Source organism: Pseudozyma flocculosa (genome assembly GCF_000417875.1).
Source record: "Pseudozyma flocculosa PF-1 unplaced genomic scaffold scaffold00024, whole genome shotgun sequence".
Classification (NCBI taxonomy): domain Eukaryota; kingdom Fungi; phylum Basidiomycota; class Ustilaginomycetes; order Ustilaginales; family Ustilaginaceae; genus Pseudozyma; species Pseudozyma flocculosa.
In genome coordinates, this window is record NW_006920892.1 from 283,873 (window position 1) to 301,328 (window position 17,456).

General features: G+C 63.8%; 5 protein-coding genes across 5 annotated transcripts in view; 4 read left to right on the forward strand and 1 right to left on the reverse strand.

Moving 5' to 3' along the window:
* PFL1_06191 (uncharacterized protein) overlaps nucleotides 1-1,079 on the forward strand; it is a gene marked incomplete at both ends in the record, with an annotated part of 4,780 nt that extends 3,701 nt beyond the window's left edge. The window contains 2 exons of the mRNA XM_007883730.1: nucleotides 36-798; nucleotides 901-1,079. Of these exons, the coding sequence (XP_007881921.1) occupies nucleotides 36-798; nucleotides 901-1,079 (942 nt within the window). The remainder of the gene's footprint in view (nucleotides 1-35; nucleotides 799-900) is intronic.
* Nucleotides 1,080-2,045: 966 nt separating this feature from the next.
* PFL1_06192 (uncharacterized protein) lies at nucleotides 2,046-4,502 on the forward strand (the record flags this gene model as incomplete). Its single annotated transcript, XM_007883731.1, has 4 exons — nucleotides 2,046-3,257; nucleotides 3,410-3,600; nucleotides 3,686-4,388; nucleotides 4,482-4,502. 4 exons carry the CDS (start codon nucleotides 2,046-2,048, stop codon nucleotides 4,500-4,502), a joined length of 2,127 nt encoding a protein of 708 aa, XP_007881922.1.
* Nucleotides 4,503-4,739: 237 nt separating this feature from the next.
* Nucleotides 4,740-10,120, reverse strand: PFL1_06193 (uncharacterized protein; the record flags this gene model as incomplete). The annotated part of the gene is made up of 3 exons (XM_007883732.1): nucleotides 4,740-9,578; nucleotides 9,663-9,747; nucleotides 9,837-10,120. 3 exons carry the CDS (start codon nucleotides 10,118-10,120, stop codon nucleotides 4,740-4,742), a joined length of 5,208 nt encoding a protein of 1,735 aa, XP_007881923.1.
* A 1,259-nt stretch (nucleotides 10,121-11,379) lies between these two features.
* On the forward strand, nucleotides 11,380-12,432 carry PFL1_06194 (uncharacterized protein; the record flags this gene model as incomplete). Its single annotated transcript, XM_007883733.1, has 1 exon — nucleotides 11,380-12,432. The coding sequence occupies one exon, from the start codon at nucleotides 11,380-11,382 to the stop codon at nucleotides 12,430-12,432; it is 1,053 nt and encodes a 350-aa protein (XP_007881924.1).
* Nucleotides 12,433-14,360: 1,928 nt separating this feature from the next.
* Nucleotides 14,361-17,007, forward strand: PFL1_06195 (uncharacterized protein; the record flags this gene model as incomplete). Its single annotated transcript, XM_007883734.1, has 2 exons — nucleotides 14,361-14,906; nucleotides 14,998-17,007. The coding sequence occupies 2 exons, from the start codon at nucleotides 14,361-14,363 to the stop codon at nucleotides 17,005-17,007; spliced, it is 2,556 nt and encodes an 851-aa protein (XP_007881925.1).
* Nucleotides 17,008-17,456: the final 449 nt, after the last annotated feature.

Here is a 17,456-nt window from a genome sequence, read left to right on the forward strand (position 1 = left end):
CGCCGCCCGCTGCCCCGACCGCCGTTGTCGTTCAGCCCGCGTCTGGCCCCGTCGACCGTGGCGCTCTCCTTGGCCAGATCCAGGGAGGTCTCAGGCTGAAGAAGGCGCAGACCAACGACCGCTCCAAGGTTCAGGGGGCTGGCGCCGTCCTTGGAGACGCAACGCCTCCTGTACAAACGTTTGTTCCCCCTCCTAGTCCGCCAGCGGCAGAGCCCGAGGCGCCGAGCGCTGCCGGACCCGTTCCTCCGGCACCAACCGCGCCCGAAGCTTCAGCTGTGCCAGAGGCCCCTCCGCCCCCACCCGCGCCACCTGCGCCCGAGGACAGCATGCCCGGAAGCTTTGGCGCTACTACCGACGACTTTGCCAGCAACCCGAATCGGCAGAGCATCGACTGGACCAACAGCCTGGCCGCCGAGCAGATGAATGGCCACAAGACGGCATTCGTTCCGGAGCAGGCCGCGCTGCGCGAAGTGGACGAGGAGAGCGCGGACGAGGACGAAGGGCCGGAGGACGCTGAAGCCATCAGCCGGGCTCCGCTCGGCGGTCAGATGGCGGCCGCAGCCAGCCCTGCAACGGATGACGATCAGCTGGCCGACTTCGACCTCTCCACGACCCTGCGCGTCCGCACGCTCTACGCGTACTCGGCGCAGCGCGACGAAGACCTCACCTTTGACGAGAACGTGGTACTCAAGGCCAACCGTGCCAAGGCCACCGATGGCGACTGGTGGTACGGCGTCCTCCTCGACGGCAGCAAGAAAGGCTTCTTCCCGCGGGCTTATGTCGCGGAGCTCGATGAATGTAAGTGGACGGTGCAGGTCTTGTCGCCGCCGAACAAAGTGATTCGCATCGCGCCGGCGCTGACGTCTACTACAACTGTCTCGGATTGACCGCGCCGCACAGCCGCGAATCGCGCCAAGGCTCTCTACGAATATGCCGGCACGACGCCCGAGGAAGCTTCGTTCTCCGAAGGTGACGAGCTCACCGTCGTGGATCAGAGCGATGCCAACTGGTGGCGCGTCGACGTCGGCGGCGACCGGATCCTCATCGCCCCGGCGACCTACCTCGAACTTCAGGGTTAGTCGCTCGCGCTTCCCCTCCCAGCCCGCGTTTCTTTCTTCCTGCGTGTCCATAGTTGTTTCTTTGCCGGTTGCGGTCCTGTCCTCTTCTTCCGCTCCATCCTCATCTCTTCTTGTAGCAGCCAGGAGTGGATTCAGATGGTCGGCGATCCAGACCTGGCGCGGTGCGACTGGTGGCGAGGTCGCGGGGTCCCGGGGTTCAGGAAAGCCCGGCCATCGGGGGGAAGAAGGGGCGGCCGACTCTCGCCGCGGCCCGCTGTCCCTCTTCCTTCTTCTCCTGCGCTGCTACAGCACCGTCTTGCGAAAGAGGTCGAGGGACAGTGCGCTGAGTCGGTCTCGTCTTTCCCCTGCTTTGCCCCTTCTGTCACCCTGTTTTCTCCTCCGCGTCCTTCTACCGGCCTCGTCGCATCTCGATCCTTGGACTGCGCCGCCCCGCCCCTCGACCATCTCAATTCAACCTTCTGACGCGACATCAACACCTGTACGCCTCATTCCCTGCCGACTGCCGCTGAATGGCGTCCCACATCTGCCGTCGACGTGCTGCTTCTCCAACTTCGTTCTTGCGCATCGACTCCACTTGCACACAATGACTGGCCGCCGTCCCCGACGTATTGCGTCTTCCCCGTCGCAGTTCGAGAAGATACGACACCACCAGCCAAGGGAGACACAGCGTCGATCGAGCCCATCCGACCGACCCTGCTTCCGACCTCTCTAACCGACAGTGATGCGGAGTCGGCGGTCATGATAAGGTTGCAGTCGTCAGAGGGAGACGGTGCGCATAGCAAGCAACGTCGACCCGCTGGCAGTGGTGAGGGAGACGAGTGGGTCGTTGTTGATGGCGGCAAGGACGGCCCGTCACCTTCTCCCGCGGGGCGCAGGGAGGCGACGTCTCGGACCGACCAAGGTGGGGCATCGGCGACGCCCGACGAAAACGATGCTGACCAGGAGGCTGCGATGCTGGCTAAGGCGATGGAGGAATCGCGCGACGAGGAGATCCGTCGAATGGACGCGGCCGCGCAAGAAGAAGCCGAGCTTCAGCGAGTCCTGCAGCTGTCGAAGCGCGAATCGACGGGACTCGAGCAGGCTATTCGAGCAAGTGCTAGGGCAGATCCTCTCGACGGACACGGCGGGAGCACCACCGAGGAGGACGATGACGACGACGACGACTACTCCGAGACTGGCTGGACCTCGAGTGAGGATGACGACGAAGATGACGTGGACGACGAAGACCTCAAGCCCAAGACCGACGAGGAAATCCGGATGCAGGCAGCTGAGCGCATCCGTGTGCTGGAGGCGGCTGGAATCCTAGTTTTGACGGGCGACACCGACCACGGCGACGCTACTTACCGCGCCGCACCTGCCGGTGGCGTCGACGGCGGTGGTGGTGATGGTCGCAGTGCTGATGTTGGGCCCTCGAAGCCGACGCGACGCCCCCCGCCCCCACCGGCGGTCAAAGGCGCCAAGAAGATGGACGAGCTGCTACTTCTCGAGCAAAAGGGCGCGCAGCGGAAGCCAAAGCCCGAGAGGCCAGAGAGGCGGAAGCCGCCCAAGCCCAGCCGGAAGAAGTCGTTGCCGCCCGTGCCGACGCAGCCGGCCGCATTGGAGGACAAGATGGAGGATGCCTACGACCGCTACCTCAAGCTGACAAAGGAAGTGTCGTTGCGACCGATTTCGCCGCCGGCTGCCACCTCAGAAGCGCTACTGAGCCCGGGCAATCGGCGACCCTCGATCTCGGGCCATAGCATGGCGTCTTCGGCTTCGGCGTCTGGCCGACCCTCGACGTCGTCCATGGCGCCGCCCGGCTCGCCGCCGCCCCAAGCCAGCGGCGAGGCGAGCAAGACGTCCGCCTTCATCAATTCGATCAAGAACATGTCTCGCTCTTCGCGCGCCGCCAGCGGAACGGCGACGACGTCGTCCGGGCTGATTGAACGCATCGGCACCCCCACCATCTCTGGACCGATTTCGAGGCCGGATTCGGCGCAGCAGATATCCCGCCAGGTTAGCGGCCCAGTCGTTGGTCGATCTTCGCCGGCACCGCCGGAAGCGGCGTCGTGGTCGAAGCTGGTCGGCCCAGAGGCCATCGCCGGCGTCCCCGAGATGGAGCGCAAGAGGCAGGAAGCCATCTTCGAGCTCATCACCACCGAGGTAGCCCACGTGCGGGATCTGCAGATCGTCGTTGAGGTACGTGTCCGCCATTTTCCCGTTCTCCCTCGTTCGCTGGAATCAAGGACTATCGATGGGGTGGGCGGACACATCAGGTCCTATAAGGCAGCTAACCATATCCATCATTGGCCGTCCTATGGTCCCTCTTGCCATCGGCACGGCCCCCTCAGGTCTTTTTCAACTCGATGCAGAGCATGCTGAGCGAAAAGGCGAGCACGGTCATTTTTGCAAACATCGAGGCGGTCCTGCTCGCCGCGGTATCCTTCCTCAGCGATCTCGAGGACCGACAGAGGCAATCGCGGCTCTATGTCGACCAGGTCGGCGATGTCTTGGTCAAGCATATGCCAGACATGCAAGTGTAGTGAGTGCCGGCGCGATGTCCTCCTTGTTCCTATTGCAGCTGGATGGCTGCTGACGGTCTAGCTGCTTGTTCTTCTCGCCTCCAGCCTGCCATACTGCGTCAATCAGTCTGCCTCGGCAGAGATCCTGCAGGCCGAGCGCAACCGCGATACGCGGATCGACATCCATCTGCTCAATCTGCGCTCCTCGCACCCGGCCGCACGTGGGTTGGACCTATCGTCCTTCCTCCTGATCCCGATGCAGCGCATCACGCGGTACCCCCTGCTCATCTCGCAGATTCTGCGATACACTCCGGAGGGCCATCCTGACCGAGAGCCGCTGCAGCGCGCGCAGAGGACGTCGGAGCGGCTGCTCAACGAGACAAATGAGAGCATCCGGCAGCACGAGACGCACGCCACGCTCGTCGCGCTCAGCTCGTACCTCTACATCGGCTCCGAGGCGCGCCTCGACCTGACGCAGCCGACCCGCTTCCTCGGTGCGCGCCAGATCCTCAAGGACTCGTCGCAGGTGGCCAAGTACCGATCGGGTAGGAGGCTGAGGGTCGTCCTCTTCAACGACCTCCTCCTCCTGCTCGACGCGGAGCGAGAGGCGCTCTACCGGATGCCCGTCCCCCTCGACCACGTCCAGGTTGTCGATGAGAGGAAAAAGCTTAGGGGCAACGACGAGTCCACCTGGACCATCCGCGTCGAGGGAGGCGAAAAGGTGCGCTTCAAGTGCGACAGCCCCCGCGAGGCGGCGGCATGGACCAGAAAGGTCAAAGAGGCCAGGGACGTCTACGAAGTCGCGAAGGTGAGTGGCTCCCGGCTGGCAGAGGCTGACGAGGGCCATTCGGCGGCCGCGTGCTGATCGGGATCGTCCTGTTCCCCATCGCACCATCGACAGGTCAAGGCTGGTCTGGCTTGATCTCGGCGACGCGTCTCTCTCCGTCTGATTGTCGAGCAGAAGGCGGTGGGGCCAAGCACGGCAATGTCACTCCGACGGGGGACATTTGGCACCGAGGCACGGTCCGGGCGACACACTTGTACAAGAGCAGATATCGTTTGTGTACAGAACCGCGGCTAACGCGGCACGTCGGCGAGGCGAAGCTGGGCTACGCTACCGGTCGGACTCGTAGTCAGGGAAGCGTAGGAACCCCTGTCTCTACTTCTTGGCAGCAGCTCGAGACCGTGTCGTCCTAACCGGTAGGCTCGACGACGGGACCGACTGCTGCTCGTCGCCGCTGCTCTTGGCGGCTGCGGACGAAAAGGCCTTGGATCTGGTCGTCTTCTTCGTCGTCGTCGTCGTCGTCGCGCCTGCACGCGCACCCGAACCGGCGGTTCGTGTGGATCTGGATGGCCTCGTCTTCTCTTCCTCCTCAGCTGCTTGATCACCGTTCAGCTCGTCGTCCTGCTCGATGATGCCACTGCTTTCGTTACGGCTTGATTTCCTCGTGCTCCGCTTGGTGGTCGAAGACTCGGGCGCCACGTTCGTCACGTCGCCCAGCGGTACGGCTTTGCGACCTCGCGTCGTCTTCTTGGGCGCCGGAATGGCCGAGCGCTTTGCCGACGAGGACCGCGTGGACTTTTTCGTCGATACCACCTCAACACCGGCAGCGGCAATAGCGGTGGTATCTTCGGTCTGAGCTCCGTGGTTGTCTTCGTCGTCGTTGTCGCTCTCATCTTCCGACGAATCGATCTCGATAACGTCGCCCTCGGACGCCGCTGCCTTGGTCCCGGCCGAGGCTGAGCCGCGCTTGCCCCTCGCCGTCGCCGTGGAACGAGTCGTTTTGACAGGCGATGAGGCAGGCTTGCTGGCTGCGGCTGCGGCTGCGCGCCGCGTCCTCGTCTTAACGGGTTGCGGAGCTGGGACCGGGCTAGTCTCCTGCATCTCATTCTTGGATGCTGCTTCCGCTCGAGCCTCCGCGTGGTCCTTGGACTTTCTGACGTCGGCATTAGCCTGGTCGGCTTCAAGAGGCACCGCAGTCTCCTCGTCCTCTGAAGTTGAAGCGGCCTTGGCCTTGGCGGCTCGGCCGCGTCGTCGTGTCGTCGTTGTCGTCATCTCAGTCGGTATGGGAGATGGTTCTGCCGCCTTCTTCTCGTCATGAGTCTCGGCTTGGGTCTCGGGCTCCTCGACAGGAGCGGCGGCTGTCTTGCGGGAGCGCGTTGACTTGGTCTTGACGGGAGAGGAGGCGCTGGTCGTAGTACCCTTGCGGGTTCGGGAGCGCATCGCCTTGACGGGCGATGTGGCGGGAGGGCCCTGGTCCGACGATGCTTGGCCGAATTCCTGCTTCTTCTCGGATCCTTCTGCCTCGTTTGAGTCGTCCTCAGCGACGACGACAACGGCAGGCAGAGGCTCATCTGAGCTCCTGGCCTTGGCCTCGTCCTCGAACGAAGCCATCTCGACCCTCTCATCAGTCGGGGCGGGAGTGAAGGTCGTTTCACCCTCCACGTCGTGTGAGACCGGTGCCCTCTTGCCTCCGCGCAGCCTCGACTTGGGCGTGGCGAGCTCGGCGGCCTTGGCCCGAGTCGCACGCGTCTTGACGGGGGTCGGCGCGGTGACTGACTCCTCCTCGGTGGCGGCGGTCACGGGCGCAGTCTCCTCCTCTGCGATGGCTGGCGCAATCGCCTCAATCGCTGCAGCCTCCGTGTTGACTTCTACCTCGGTGGTTGGAACGTCCGGCTCCGCTACCGGGGGCTCGTCTCCGACGGCGACCGGCGTCTCGCTCGGCTGCTCAGCCTCATCCTGGTCATCCGTGGGCGCAGACTCGGATTCGCGGCTTGAATGGCCAGTGGAGAGGCGCCTGACCTCGTCAAAGAGCTCTTCGTGGCCCTCGTGGGACGCCTTGTCCAGCAACCTCACTTCCAAGACAGCGTCGAGGGCAGGCGAAGAGACTGAGGGCAAGGGATCTTCTTGCCCCTGAGCGCCAACGGACGAACCCGTTGACATATGATCCCTTGACCCGGTCAGCGCTGGCTGCGCCTGAGTCAACGGGGCGACGATGGCGGTCTTGCGCACCGAGGGACTCGCAGTCGGCTCTTCGTTATCTTCCTCTGTCACCTCGATCGCCGCCTTCCGTGGGTTGAGCTCATCAACTTCAAAGAGCTTGCCGACGTCGCTTACGGAGACAGATGCGTCCGAGATACACTTCTTGGCGGCGGGCGTGGCCATCAGGTCGCGCAGCGCCTGTCCGTCCTCATCGTGCTGATCGAGGACGGTCTCACTCCTCAGCGCTCGTTCGTGCGACTTGAAGAGATTCTTGACGGCGGCCAGGTGCGGGTCGGAATCGACCTCGGTCGCAGGCAGCGCAAATACCTGACGGAGGAATCGTACGTCTGGCGTGGCGGCCGCCACTTTGGGTTCCGCAAGGAGCTGCCTCAATCCACGCATGTCCGGCGTCTTCTGCGGCAGGGGCTCGGCGAGCAGTTGCTTGATTCCCCGCATGTCCGGTGTCTTGGGAGGCAACTTCGCAGCTGCCCTGCGTTTCGAGGGCGAGGCGCGAAGCTTGCCGAGCTTCTTGCGTTCCGCACGATCCTGCGGCGAGATAAGCTCGGCCAGGACAGGATCTGCTCGCATCTTCTCGCGCAGCGTGCCGTACTCGACCGGCGGTCGCAAATCGCTTCCTGAAGCGAACATCGAAGCCGTATCAACGAGCGGCTCGATCGACTCGCAAAGGCTGTTGAGCCCTGTCACGTTCGGCGCCACACCGCTGATAGACGGCAGATGAGGCACAGCTTCCAGGACCAGCGATTTGATGGCATCCTTCTTAATAGTCGACTCGCAAGCGGGCGATTGACCAGGTCCGCGAACTGGCGGAGGCGTGGCGAGGACTGCAGGCGCGACAGTCGTGGGGGGCAGGTTCTCTTTGTCTTCCTCATCAATCTCTGCGCTCGGCTGGCGTCCGCCGTCTTCGTTTCGGTCGTGGTTCTCCTCTTCCTCGTCATCGATGTCCGTCTCGTCGTCGGTGTCCTCATCGATGGCGGCGGTGAAGAGGCATTCGATAGCTGCGGCGAGGACCTCCTCTTCGTTCGTGTCCAAGACGACGTCTTGATCTTCGATGTCTTCGATCAGGTCGTGGCCCATTGAGGTGTCGGCCGGAGGTAGACCGATGTCGCTGATGCAGACGATCTTCTTCCCGGCGCCCTTCTTCAAGGGAGACAGGCAGGTGAGCGCATCGAGCGTGGACGTGGCCTCAGTCGATTGACCGAAATGGGCTCGAAGCACCATCCATCTCCGGTCCGACGTCGGGATGGCAGACATCGATGCTCTGCCAGCACGGTGCTTTCGCTCTTCGGACCGCGTCTCAGCCAAGGCTGGAGACGAGTCGGCGGTCACGGCCTTGGTTGACGTGGACATGACCTTGGTGTTGCTGGCCGAAGGTGCGCAAACGTTCTCGTCGCAGGCGAGGCTCAGGCTACGGTCGACCTCATCCTCATCCTCGAGGTCTTGCATCTCCCGTGCGTATTCCGGAGTTCCGGGCACGCTGAGCGGGAGTGCGATTCGCCTCGGCGTCAAAGGCACCTGCACCGAGGCGACAGTCGCGTCGGGAGCAGCGGGAGCGGGATCGCGTGCGGGCGAGTCGAAAGCCTCGGACAGCTGCGATGGCATGGAGCTGGACTTGCTCATTGACCAGGCGCCGCCGTCCATCTGAGCCGACCTCGGCGGCGGTGGCACAAAGAGGCGGTCGGAGTACTGCGCGCTCGACCTCAGCAGCGTTAGGGTGCGCAACGAAACCTTGCGCTTGGTGGGCGAGCTCATCCTCGACGGCCTGCGCGGCAGCGGTTCTAGGTGGTGGGCCGGCGATGGAGAAGCGGGCGAGGGCGGAGGCGGGGGGCCGGCCTCCACCGAGAGCGGTCCGGTATCTGGCATCTCCTCCTCGGGCATGTTGGACAAGCCGTGCTCGTGCTCTTCGTGAGCAGCCTGAACGCCCGCTTCGTCTTCGGAAAGTCGACGTTCTTCGCTGTAGAAGGCGAGATTGACATCCTTGAGCGGGCCAGCTCGACCGAGGAAGCTCGAGCTCCTTCTCTGCCTCCTGTTCGTCTTGGGTGTTCCTTCCGGAGTCGTCGAGGTAGCGGAGTCATCGGCCTGGTCATTGTCGGCTTCGCCCGAGGGGTGTGGATCACGGAGGGCCGCCGTCTCTACCTCCTCCACTTCCTCGACGACAATCAGGTCGTCATCGTCGTCATCATCGTCGGTGGCGACAGGCGCGGATGCGGCGGGCTTCTGGATGACGAGCTCTTCTTCTCGCATCTCGTCGTCCATCGCCCGGAGCGAGTCCACGCCGACGCCGCGCTCTTGGGCGTCCTCGATGACTTCGTCGTCCTCGATCTGCTCATCCATCTGCGGCATTGGAGGGAGCGCCCTCATCTTCTTGACCGGGCTCATCCTTGGCCGGGTCGACGCGCTCTTCCCGTCAAAGAGGTTGAACGACACCTGCTTTGGAGGCGCCGTCTTCGGCTCCGAGGCATTTCGCAAGCCGCCTTTGACGTTGGGTGTGCACGGCACCTGCGACGTGGATGGCATGGGAAGCGTGGACAGGCTCTTACGACCTCTGACTGGCCCACCAGTGGCGATCTGACCCTGCAGAAGCAGGTTGATACCCGAGAGTCGGCGCGAGGCCCGCCTGGCGGCCTTGGGAGGGCTGGATGGAGGAGACGACTGCAAAGCCTTCCTCTCGGATAGCGGGTCCGGCCTAGCATGTTTGGCCGGCGTGTCGAGCTGAGCGATGTTGACGAGGCTCATGCGGACCCTCCTGGTACGAGTGGTAGCAGGGGTCTGGGCGATCTGGCCAGCCTTCTTGATGGGCGAGGCCGTGCCGGCTGTGCTGCCGCTCGCCGTCGCAGAGGTAGCGGACTGCTCCTTGAGCTCGAAACGGAACCTCCTCTTGGCTACGACGATTTGATCGCCAGTCCTGAGCGGATAAGTACCGTTACCCTTGGGCTCCGGAAGCGCGAGGCTAGCATTGATGTCGACGCCATTGGTACCGAAAACTTTCATGGAGGCCTACAAAGGCGAACCGTCCCAATCAGAAAGGCTAGGTCAGGGTCGTCCTCGATTCCTGAACCACTGTCTCTAGCGTGGCCTCACCTGCTTTGTCTCCTCATCGATCTCGATGGAGCAGTGCAGTCGGCTGACCTCCGCTGTGAAGATGCGGACGTCATTGTCGATGGACCTGTTCGAGGAGCACGTTGCGTTGGGGGGAAGTTCGGTAAGCACCCGGATCTCAAGACACACCGACGTTGCCCGGGGCAAGCTACTTACCTTCCCATGGTGGTGAGGGCACGCGTGATGGGGAAGCGCTCCTTTCGACGGCCCTTCTTGTCCTCGAGAATGAGATAGGCCAGGACCAACCCGTCATCTTGCGCCGGCTGCTGCTGCTGCTGCTGCTGCTGCTGCTGCGCTTCTGCCATTGTAGCGTCCGGCTGGTGTCTGGACTGTTCCGTGGCAGGGGCGTCTTGCTGAGCTGACTTTGAGCGCGGCGAGAAGAAGCTTCCGGCAAACGATGCCGAGCGTCGGAGCAGGGACGTCGGCGAGGCCGTGCTCATGATAGCTGGGCTGTGGGCGACCTGGGTGATGAGAGCAGCGGCCTTGTCGTTGCCGATCCTTTGACGCGTCGCTCGGGCGAGCGGACCAATGACAGGGCTGGGACTGTTTGGCGTTGGCGGGACGAGACGGCGAGCGGGGATGGCAAGCCGTTGATGAGGGCAGACGTTCTTTGTGGCGGCTGGGGTCGGTTGCGCCGGGATTGCGACGCGATGTTGGAAATGCGGTGCGGCTGTTTGACCTTGACGGCGGGATCAGTTGATTCGGGGCATTGAGGGTCGGACGGTGATGGTGGTGTTGTTGAAGACGGAGGGAAGGAGGGGGACGGGCGCGCCTGCGGCCTGTTTGGGTTGCGGGTGAGGGAGGGTGAGTGGATGGTGGGCGGATGGATGGAGCAATAATGGCGGTGTGAGCGGCCTGGATCGTCGCAGAGGCAACCACATGATGAAGTCACAATACTACTCGGCTCACTCTCTATCGTGCTCTCTTGCTCCCAGAGTGGCATGCTTAGCTCGCTCTGTGGCCCAAAACACACAAGCGGAGGCTGCCGTTGCTGCTCTATCTGCCTGCTTTGCCTGCCTGCCTGCGTGCCTGCTTGCGTGCCTGCTTGCTTGCTGCTGCTCCTCCGCCGCACCGGAATGCCCCACTGCACATCAACACCGACCCGCGCGCGCCTGACCCCCGACGCGCTCGAGAGACAGATTCCAAAAATCGGCGCCACTTTCCCAGCGAGCACGTGCCGGAGAGGGGCCATCCAAGCAAATATCCATTCGCTCGGGCATCGCCTCCCATCGCCTGTGTCTGGACCGCATCCCTCCTTGATTGCTTGTGTGGGTCCCGAACACGCTCGTCTGATGAAGGCACCTTGCGCGCTGCAGCTCATGAGCCTCATATGCTCCTACGGTCTAGATCGCGGCTGACACTTCATCGCCATCACCCCATGCTTGGACGCAGCGGTCCGGCCGCCGATACGGCAGGCTTGCGGTCGATTCGGACCGAGCGCCCTGTGACCGGGCGCGATGTCCTGACTTCATCCTTTCAGCAAAGCGCCAGTCTGCTATGGCCGACGTGGAACCGTATAAAGGGACGCGTAACGTCTTGTCGTGGTGGTGCCAGCCATGACCAACCGCTCCCCCCTCCTCTTCCTATCCTCGCGTTTGCTCCCTCCCTCACTGACCCGGCAACAGCGTCCCCTCACGCTCTCTTTTCCCTTCCTCGAGTTGCAGTCCGTGACGCGTAGACGCCCAACCAGGTCAGCGCGATGAATCTGAGCCGCCCTCTTCTCGCGCTGCTCCTCGTAGCGCGCCTTTCCCTCGCACACCCTCTTCCCTCTGCCGGTTCAAATCCGGCCCCCGTGCCACCGGTCGCCGACTCACCATTCGTCGTCGGCGCCAAAGAAGTCGAGGCCGTCATCCAATGTCCCAAAGGCATTCGTGGACGCAATGGCGGCGTCGTCCTCCTAGTCCACGGTACCGGCACCTCTGGTTCCGAGAGCTGGGAACAAGGACCGTGGCTCGACCTGCTGCCCGACCGGTCGCCCGGCTTCGACGTCTGCCACGTCACGCTGCCTCAACGCAGCACCGGCGATGTCCAGGACACGTCCGAATGGGTGGCGCGTGCCGTGCAGAACCTCGCCACCAAGTCTTCGACGGGCAAGGTCGCAGTCGTGGCCCACAGCCAGGGCAACCTCAACGTCCAGTGGGCCCTCACCTTTTGGCCCAACGCGGTCCGCACCAAGGTGTCGCAATTCATTGCCCTGGCCGCCGACTTCCACGGCACTCTTGTCGCCCTCGGCTACTGCAAGCAGGGCGATGCTGGGGGAAAAGGCTGCTCGATCTTGGCATACCAGCAGGCCACGGGTAGCCGCTTCATCACGACGCTTCAGGTCGCCGACGGAGACCGGGCTCTCGCGCCTACCGCATCCATCTATACCATCTACGACGAGACCGTCACGCCCGAGGCGGGATCCAACGCCACCTCGATCCTCGGCGGAGCGTCCCTGTTTCCGCTCCAGGCCCCGGAGCTCTGTGGACCGCTGCACCCGGCTGAGCACCTCAGCATGCTCACCGACCCGGCCGCGTTCGAGATCGGCTATCGCTCGCTTGCAGCCGGCGGGCCCATTGCGAAGTCCAGCTTTGATCGGGAGTCGTGCAACGCCTTTCTGACCACCAGCGGCCTGGAGCAGCACGGGGTTGCAAGGCTGGCCTCGGCAGCCAAGAATGCTTTGGCGGACGTTGATACCGTCGCTACCGCCCCGCGAATGGGCGGAGAGCCCGAGATCAAGGCGTACGCCAAAGCCTATGCGCCGCGCTGACCCAGGCAGGATGACCCTCGAGTCCTCCAGCCGCCGTCGGCCATGTCGCGGCGCAGAAGGTCGATCCGATCTCGTTCCATACGGCCGCAGCGCTTTGCTCTGTCCTCACGTTTCTCTTGATCTGTCTTTAATGGCGATGAGCCGAGAGCGCGTGCCGTCCGGGCGATGTGTACGGTGCTTGGGTAGTTCTCGTTGCGTTTCTGGTGAGGGTGGCATGGCTGTGACTTCAAACAGATGAGGGCATATCGAGAGGCAGAGGAATCCGGGGCGAGATGCGGCTGTCGGCGGTCTGTGGAGGAAGCTGAACAGATGGCCTCGGGCGAGGTACGGAACGGGTGACCAGGGCAGAAGAGAGGCAGGTGATGACAGGAGCAGAGTGGCAAGACCGAAGGCCTGCCGATTGGCGCGCCCGTGTTCGGGAGTCGGCCCAAGGTTAAGCCGCCGCTTTGCGCAGGGACCACGTACGGTGGGCGGCCTCGCACCGCTGCTGGATGGCTCTTGCTGCTTGCTGCCTTTTGGCTCAAGGACAAAAGCGGGGGTCTTGCGCGCGAGCTCGGCTGCGCTGAAAGCTTGCGCCTTATCGGAGGGCGGACCCTGCATGTATGCACCCCCTCCTCCGCTCGGCGCTCCACCTTTTTGGACCTCGCACCCGGCCGCGCAACTCAAAAGCAAGCAAGGCAGGGTGAGGCACGTACAGGGGCCCGCACCTCGAGCGGATCGAGCGCAAGAGGTGGTGAGCTGACCTACCCCCTTGCTCAACTACACACTCTACGGGCTGGCGACTGCTCTTGGCGGGGCAGGCAGGGTAGGGAGCAGCGGCAAAGAGGGCACACCACAGAGAGCAACAGCAGCGCAGCGCATGTGCGCGTCCAAAGCCTCGATCTTTGGCCAGCTGACGGGCTGACCAGCTCTTAGAGCGGCCCGAGCCTACCCTCCCGCTTCGACCTGCGCCCCTTTCTTCATTCAGGCCTGATGATGATGAGCCTGCCTGCCTGTTTGTACGGGCGAAGACGGGTACGGCCGAAAGAGCGAAGCTCGCTACGTCCCCCGCTCGCTGCGCAGGCAAGTAGTGTGAGCTTGAGGCTGCAGAGCGGGCACCCGTTGAAGTCACATCCAGCCGTTGAAACGGGCGGTGCGGCGCCGTGGTGCCAGCTAGCGGCGTGATTGCCAGAGAGACAGACGAGAGGTGGGGTCGAAGAGGACGACGAGGCCGGAGAGGGGCAGATGCCCTGCTAGCCAGGGACCGTTTCCGCTCGCCTTTTCGCTCGAGGGACCGGTCGCACGCCGCCAGCTTGAAGCCAAGCTAGGCAAGCCCTGGCCAGGCAAGGCAAGGCAAGCAAGATTAAGCTGTCAGGGTGTGTGTGCTCTCTGGCCCGCCCCTCCGCCCGCCCTGCCTGCCCGCTCATCATGGTCCTGCTGGCGGGAAAAAGGGCGGCGGTGGCGGGGCGGGCAAGGTCGACCCACCCGCCTTCAAGAGAGGGGTAGCAACGCACAGCGCGCACCCAGCCTCTCACCTCCTCTTCCCCAACCACCACCACCGCCGCCACCACCATCACCAACACCACCTCCTCCTCATCCTGCGCCATTAACACTCCGGCTTGAAGTTGCCTTCGACCTCGTCGTCGTACTGCCAGCCCCCGACCTCGTCCCACTCTGCTCGACCTGCCTCAACCTCTCCGGAGCACCCGTCAGACCATCCCTCCTCCCAATCAAGCTGCTGCAACGGTACGGCCCCTAGCGAGCTGTGCACAACCTCGTCCTGACCATCAGCTAGGCCCTGCTCCGCAGCGCGATACGACGGCATACTCGATCCAGTCTGCGCTATTAGCATCGGCTGCTCTCCTGCGCCACCACCGCCGAGCAGGGGTCCTGTCCGTCCGTCGGAGACACACCAGCGCAGTCCTCATCGGCGGCACGACTGGTTCATCATGTCTGGCCTAACTGCCATCTCGTCCGCCTTGCCTGCCTCGCACACGGCTCTCGTGCCGCATGCTATCCCCAAGGCCGTAGCATTCGAACCCATCGCCAGCGTTGAGCTCCACTGCAGCGAGCAGCCGAGCCGCGCTTGGCAGAGCAGGGGCCACAAGATCGTCAACTTCCCCGCAGGCCGCGACATCCTCATCAAGCGAGGAAGCAAGCCCGACCCTCCCCACTCGATCATCAACGAATTCGATCAGGTCCGCCGCTTCCCCTCCAAGGTCATCTCCAAGGAGCATGCCTGCATCACCTGGCGCACCGGACCCGACGGCGCAAAGAGGCCCTACCTGCTCGACCTCGCCTCCACTCACGGTACCATTGTCGAGCGCAGGGCGGCAGTCTACGACGCTCGCAGGAAGCGCTGGACACCGGGCTCGGGCATCGTGTCCTGCAAGGTGCCCCAGCACCGACCCTTTGAGCTGCAGGAGGGTGACTGCGTCACCTTTGGTAAAAAGGTCGAGAGCGCCGGCGAAAGCTTTTGGCCCGTCATTGGCTACGTACGTATCATCCCTCCCCTCTGGCGCCGCAAGTGCGATCCAGATTGTGTGACGCTGACGCATGCACTTTGCCCGATGTTCCCTACTGCAGGTCCACCTTCGCCTGGACAAGGAAGCTGCGGGTGGCAAGGACGAGGACGTCCTCTTCATTGGATCTAGACCGGCATCGCTGAGCGGTCGCTTCAGCCTAAACGCGATCGACGTTGACTCGCTCAGCGAAGGTGGCCACGACGACAGCGGCGTCGAGCTCTCCGAGACGGAACCGCAGAAGCCGGAGAAGCGGGACGAGGCGCCTCTGTCGGCCGCAGCGGCCAAGCACCACCATGCAGATGAGGACGCTACCACGCGCGACCTCACCGAGCCGAAGGCGGTCCCGGCAGAGGGACTCGAGCAGACGAGCTCAGCTGCCATCGACCAGCAGCAGTCCCCTCTCCCTGCCAACAAAGATGTTGCCCCCTCGGCAAGTGCGAAGGAAGACAGGAAGGCACCATCGCTCGACGCGATCGCAGGCTCCACTCGCGAGGAACCGCGCCACGAGGACTCTGAGCACCAGGACGAGGATCGTCGTGGCGACGCCGCAAGAGGCGACGACGAAGACGCGTGCCTTTGCAAGATTTGCCGAGCCACTGCCAGCACCAAGAGCGGTCAGGTCGAGATGGAGCGCTGCGAGCTTGATCCCGAAGCTTCAGACTTGGAAGAGGGCGGCGACATGAGCGCTGGTGCCGAGAAGACGAGCGAGGTGGACCGAGCCGCCAACGGCCTCGACGCGCTCGTGCAGGGTCGTGATGCAAGTGAGGAACCTCGCCCAGAGAAGCGCGATGAGATCCAGGACGAGGACGAGGAGATGGCAAGCGTGGAGATTGAGCACCACTACGGAGACGAAGACAAGAGCGGAGAGAGCGAAGAGGACACGAGCGAGGACGAAGACGAAGACGAGGATGAGAACGAGGGCGAGGATAACGAGGAGGTGGGCGATTCGGAGGGCGAGGAGACGTTGGGCTTCGACCATCCGGTGTCGGACGATGTCGAGGGGGGCTCTCAGGATGGCGAGGGCGACATGGACGCGTCCGGCGAGGCGCACCTCGACAACGATCATCGCGACATGGAGACTGCCGTCGTCGAGACCTGCGACGACGAGGACTGCGACGACGAGGAGCTCGATGAGGAGGACCTCGACGAAGAGGATTACGGCGACGAAGAGATCGACGAGGACGAATACGATGACGAGGACCTCGAGGACGACTTTGAAGACGACTACAGCCAGGACGGCTCGGACGGGCAGATTGACGGAGAAGTCGAGGCCGACAATGCGGCCGCTGTTGTCAAGCCTGGTGGCGATCGCGAGGGCAATCCGGCTGCAAACGCTGCAGAGGCCGGCGCGATGGCGCACGCCCATGCGCTGTTCGAGCCGAAGGACGACGACGCTGCCTGCAGCAAGGAATCTGCAGCGAAGGCGAACGACGCTAAGCCGATCGTTGAGGTCGTCGTCGAGGTCGAGAAGCACCGTACTCGACCTGCCGCGTTCTCACGCCAGACGCAGACCGAAGCTCACGAGGGCGACGCCTCGGTGGCCATGCCCAGGGTCATTGCTTCTAACAAGAGGATCCGCGACGTCGCAAGCAGCGGAGCCACGGTTACAACCGTGGTTGCCAAGGCAGCGTCGGGCGACGAGCCGACAAAGGAACAAGCGGCCGCCGTCCAGGTGGAAGCATCGATTGCCACCGCGGAAGCCGAGGAGCAGCCCGCCGGCAGCAAGGCCGGAGTCGGATCAGCCGCGCAAATCGCAGTCGAGACGCCTTCCGCCTCCTCCGCCCCCGACACGGCCGAGTCCGTTGTTCCTGTCCCCGTCCCCGTCTCCGTCGCTGTAATGGACGTGGGACAGTCGGTGGCGGCGGCGTCCGACCAGGTGGTCACGACCGCTGATGCTCCGCACAAGAAGCGTCGAACCGCCGAGGACACCGCTCTGCCCATCCACTTGGCCGAGCCGGTCAGCGACGCGCGCGGCTGGCGCCACTCGCTCAAGCTCATGGCAGTCGGCGCAGTTGCTGGCGGCGTGGGCGTCATGGCTGGCCTCGTCTCGATCGGCCGCAGCGCCCAGTGAGCTTGGCAATAGTGGATGCATTCCATGGCCCCGCTCAAGCCCCGGCCTCATGCCTTGCGACCGCTCTATCCTTCGCCACATCGGCAACCAACCCGCCGACCCTGGCAACCGACGCTCGCGGCGCCATCGTTTTGGACCTGTCGCCCGGTCCCATCTCGCATCCACATGCCGTCGCACATCTCGTCCGAAGGCGACGGCGCTATTTGCGATGGCTTCCCTACCTGCCTGCCCGCCCGACGGGCAAGTTGCCCGCTCGGATCAACGCAACAACAGGCGGCTGCAGCAGCGACGGCTGCGCCCGCGAACCCCGGTGCAGGCGCCGGCGCACCCACCGCAGATCCTTGACCGACATCCCTGCCCCCCCTCAGGCCCACCCGCCCATGATCCCGTCAATCCACGCGGCTGCGGCCCGTCTCTCCGCGACCGACCTCTCAAATGCCCTGCCGAGC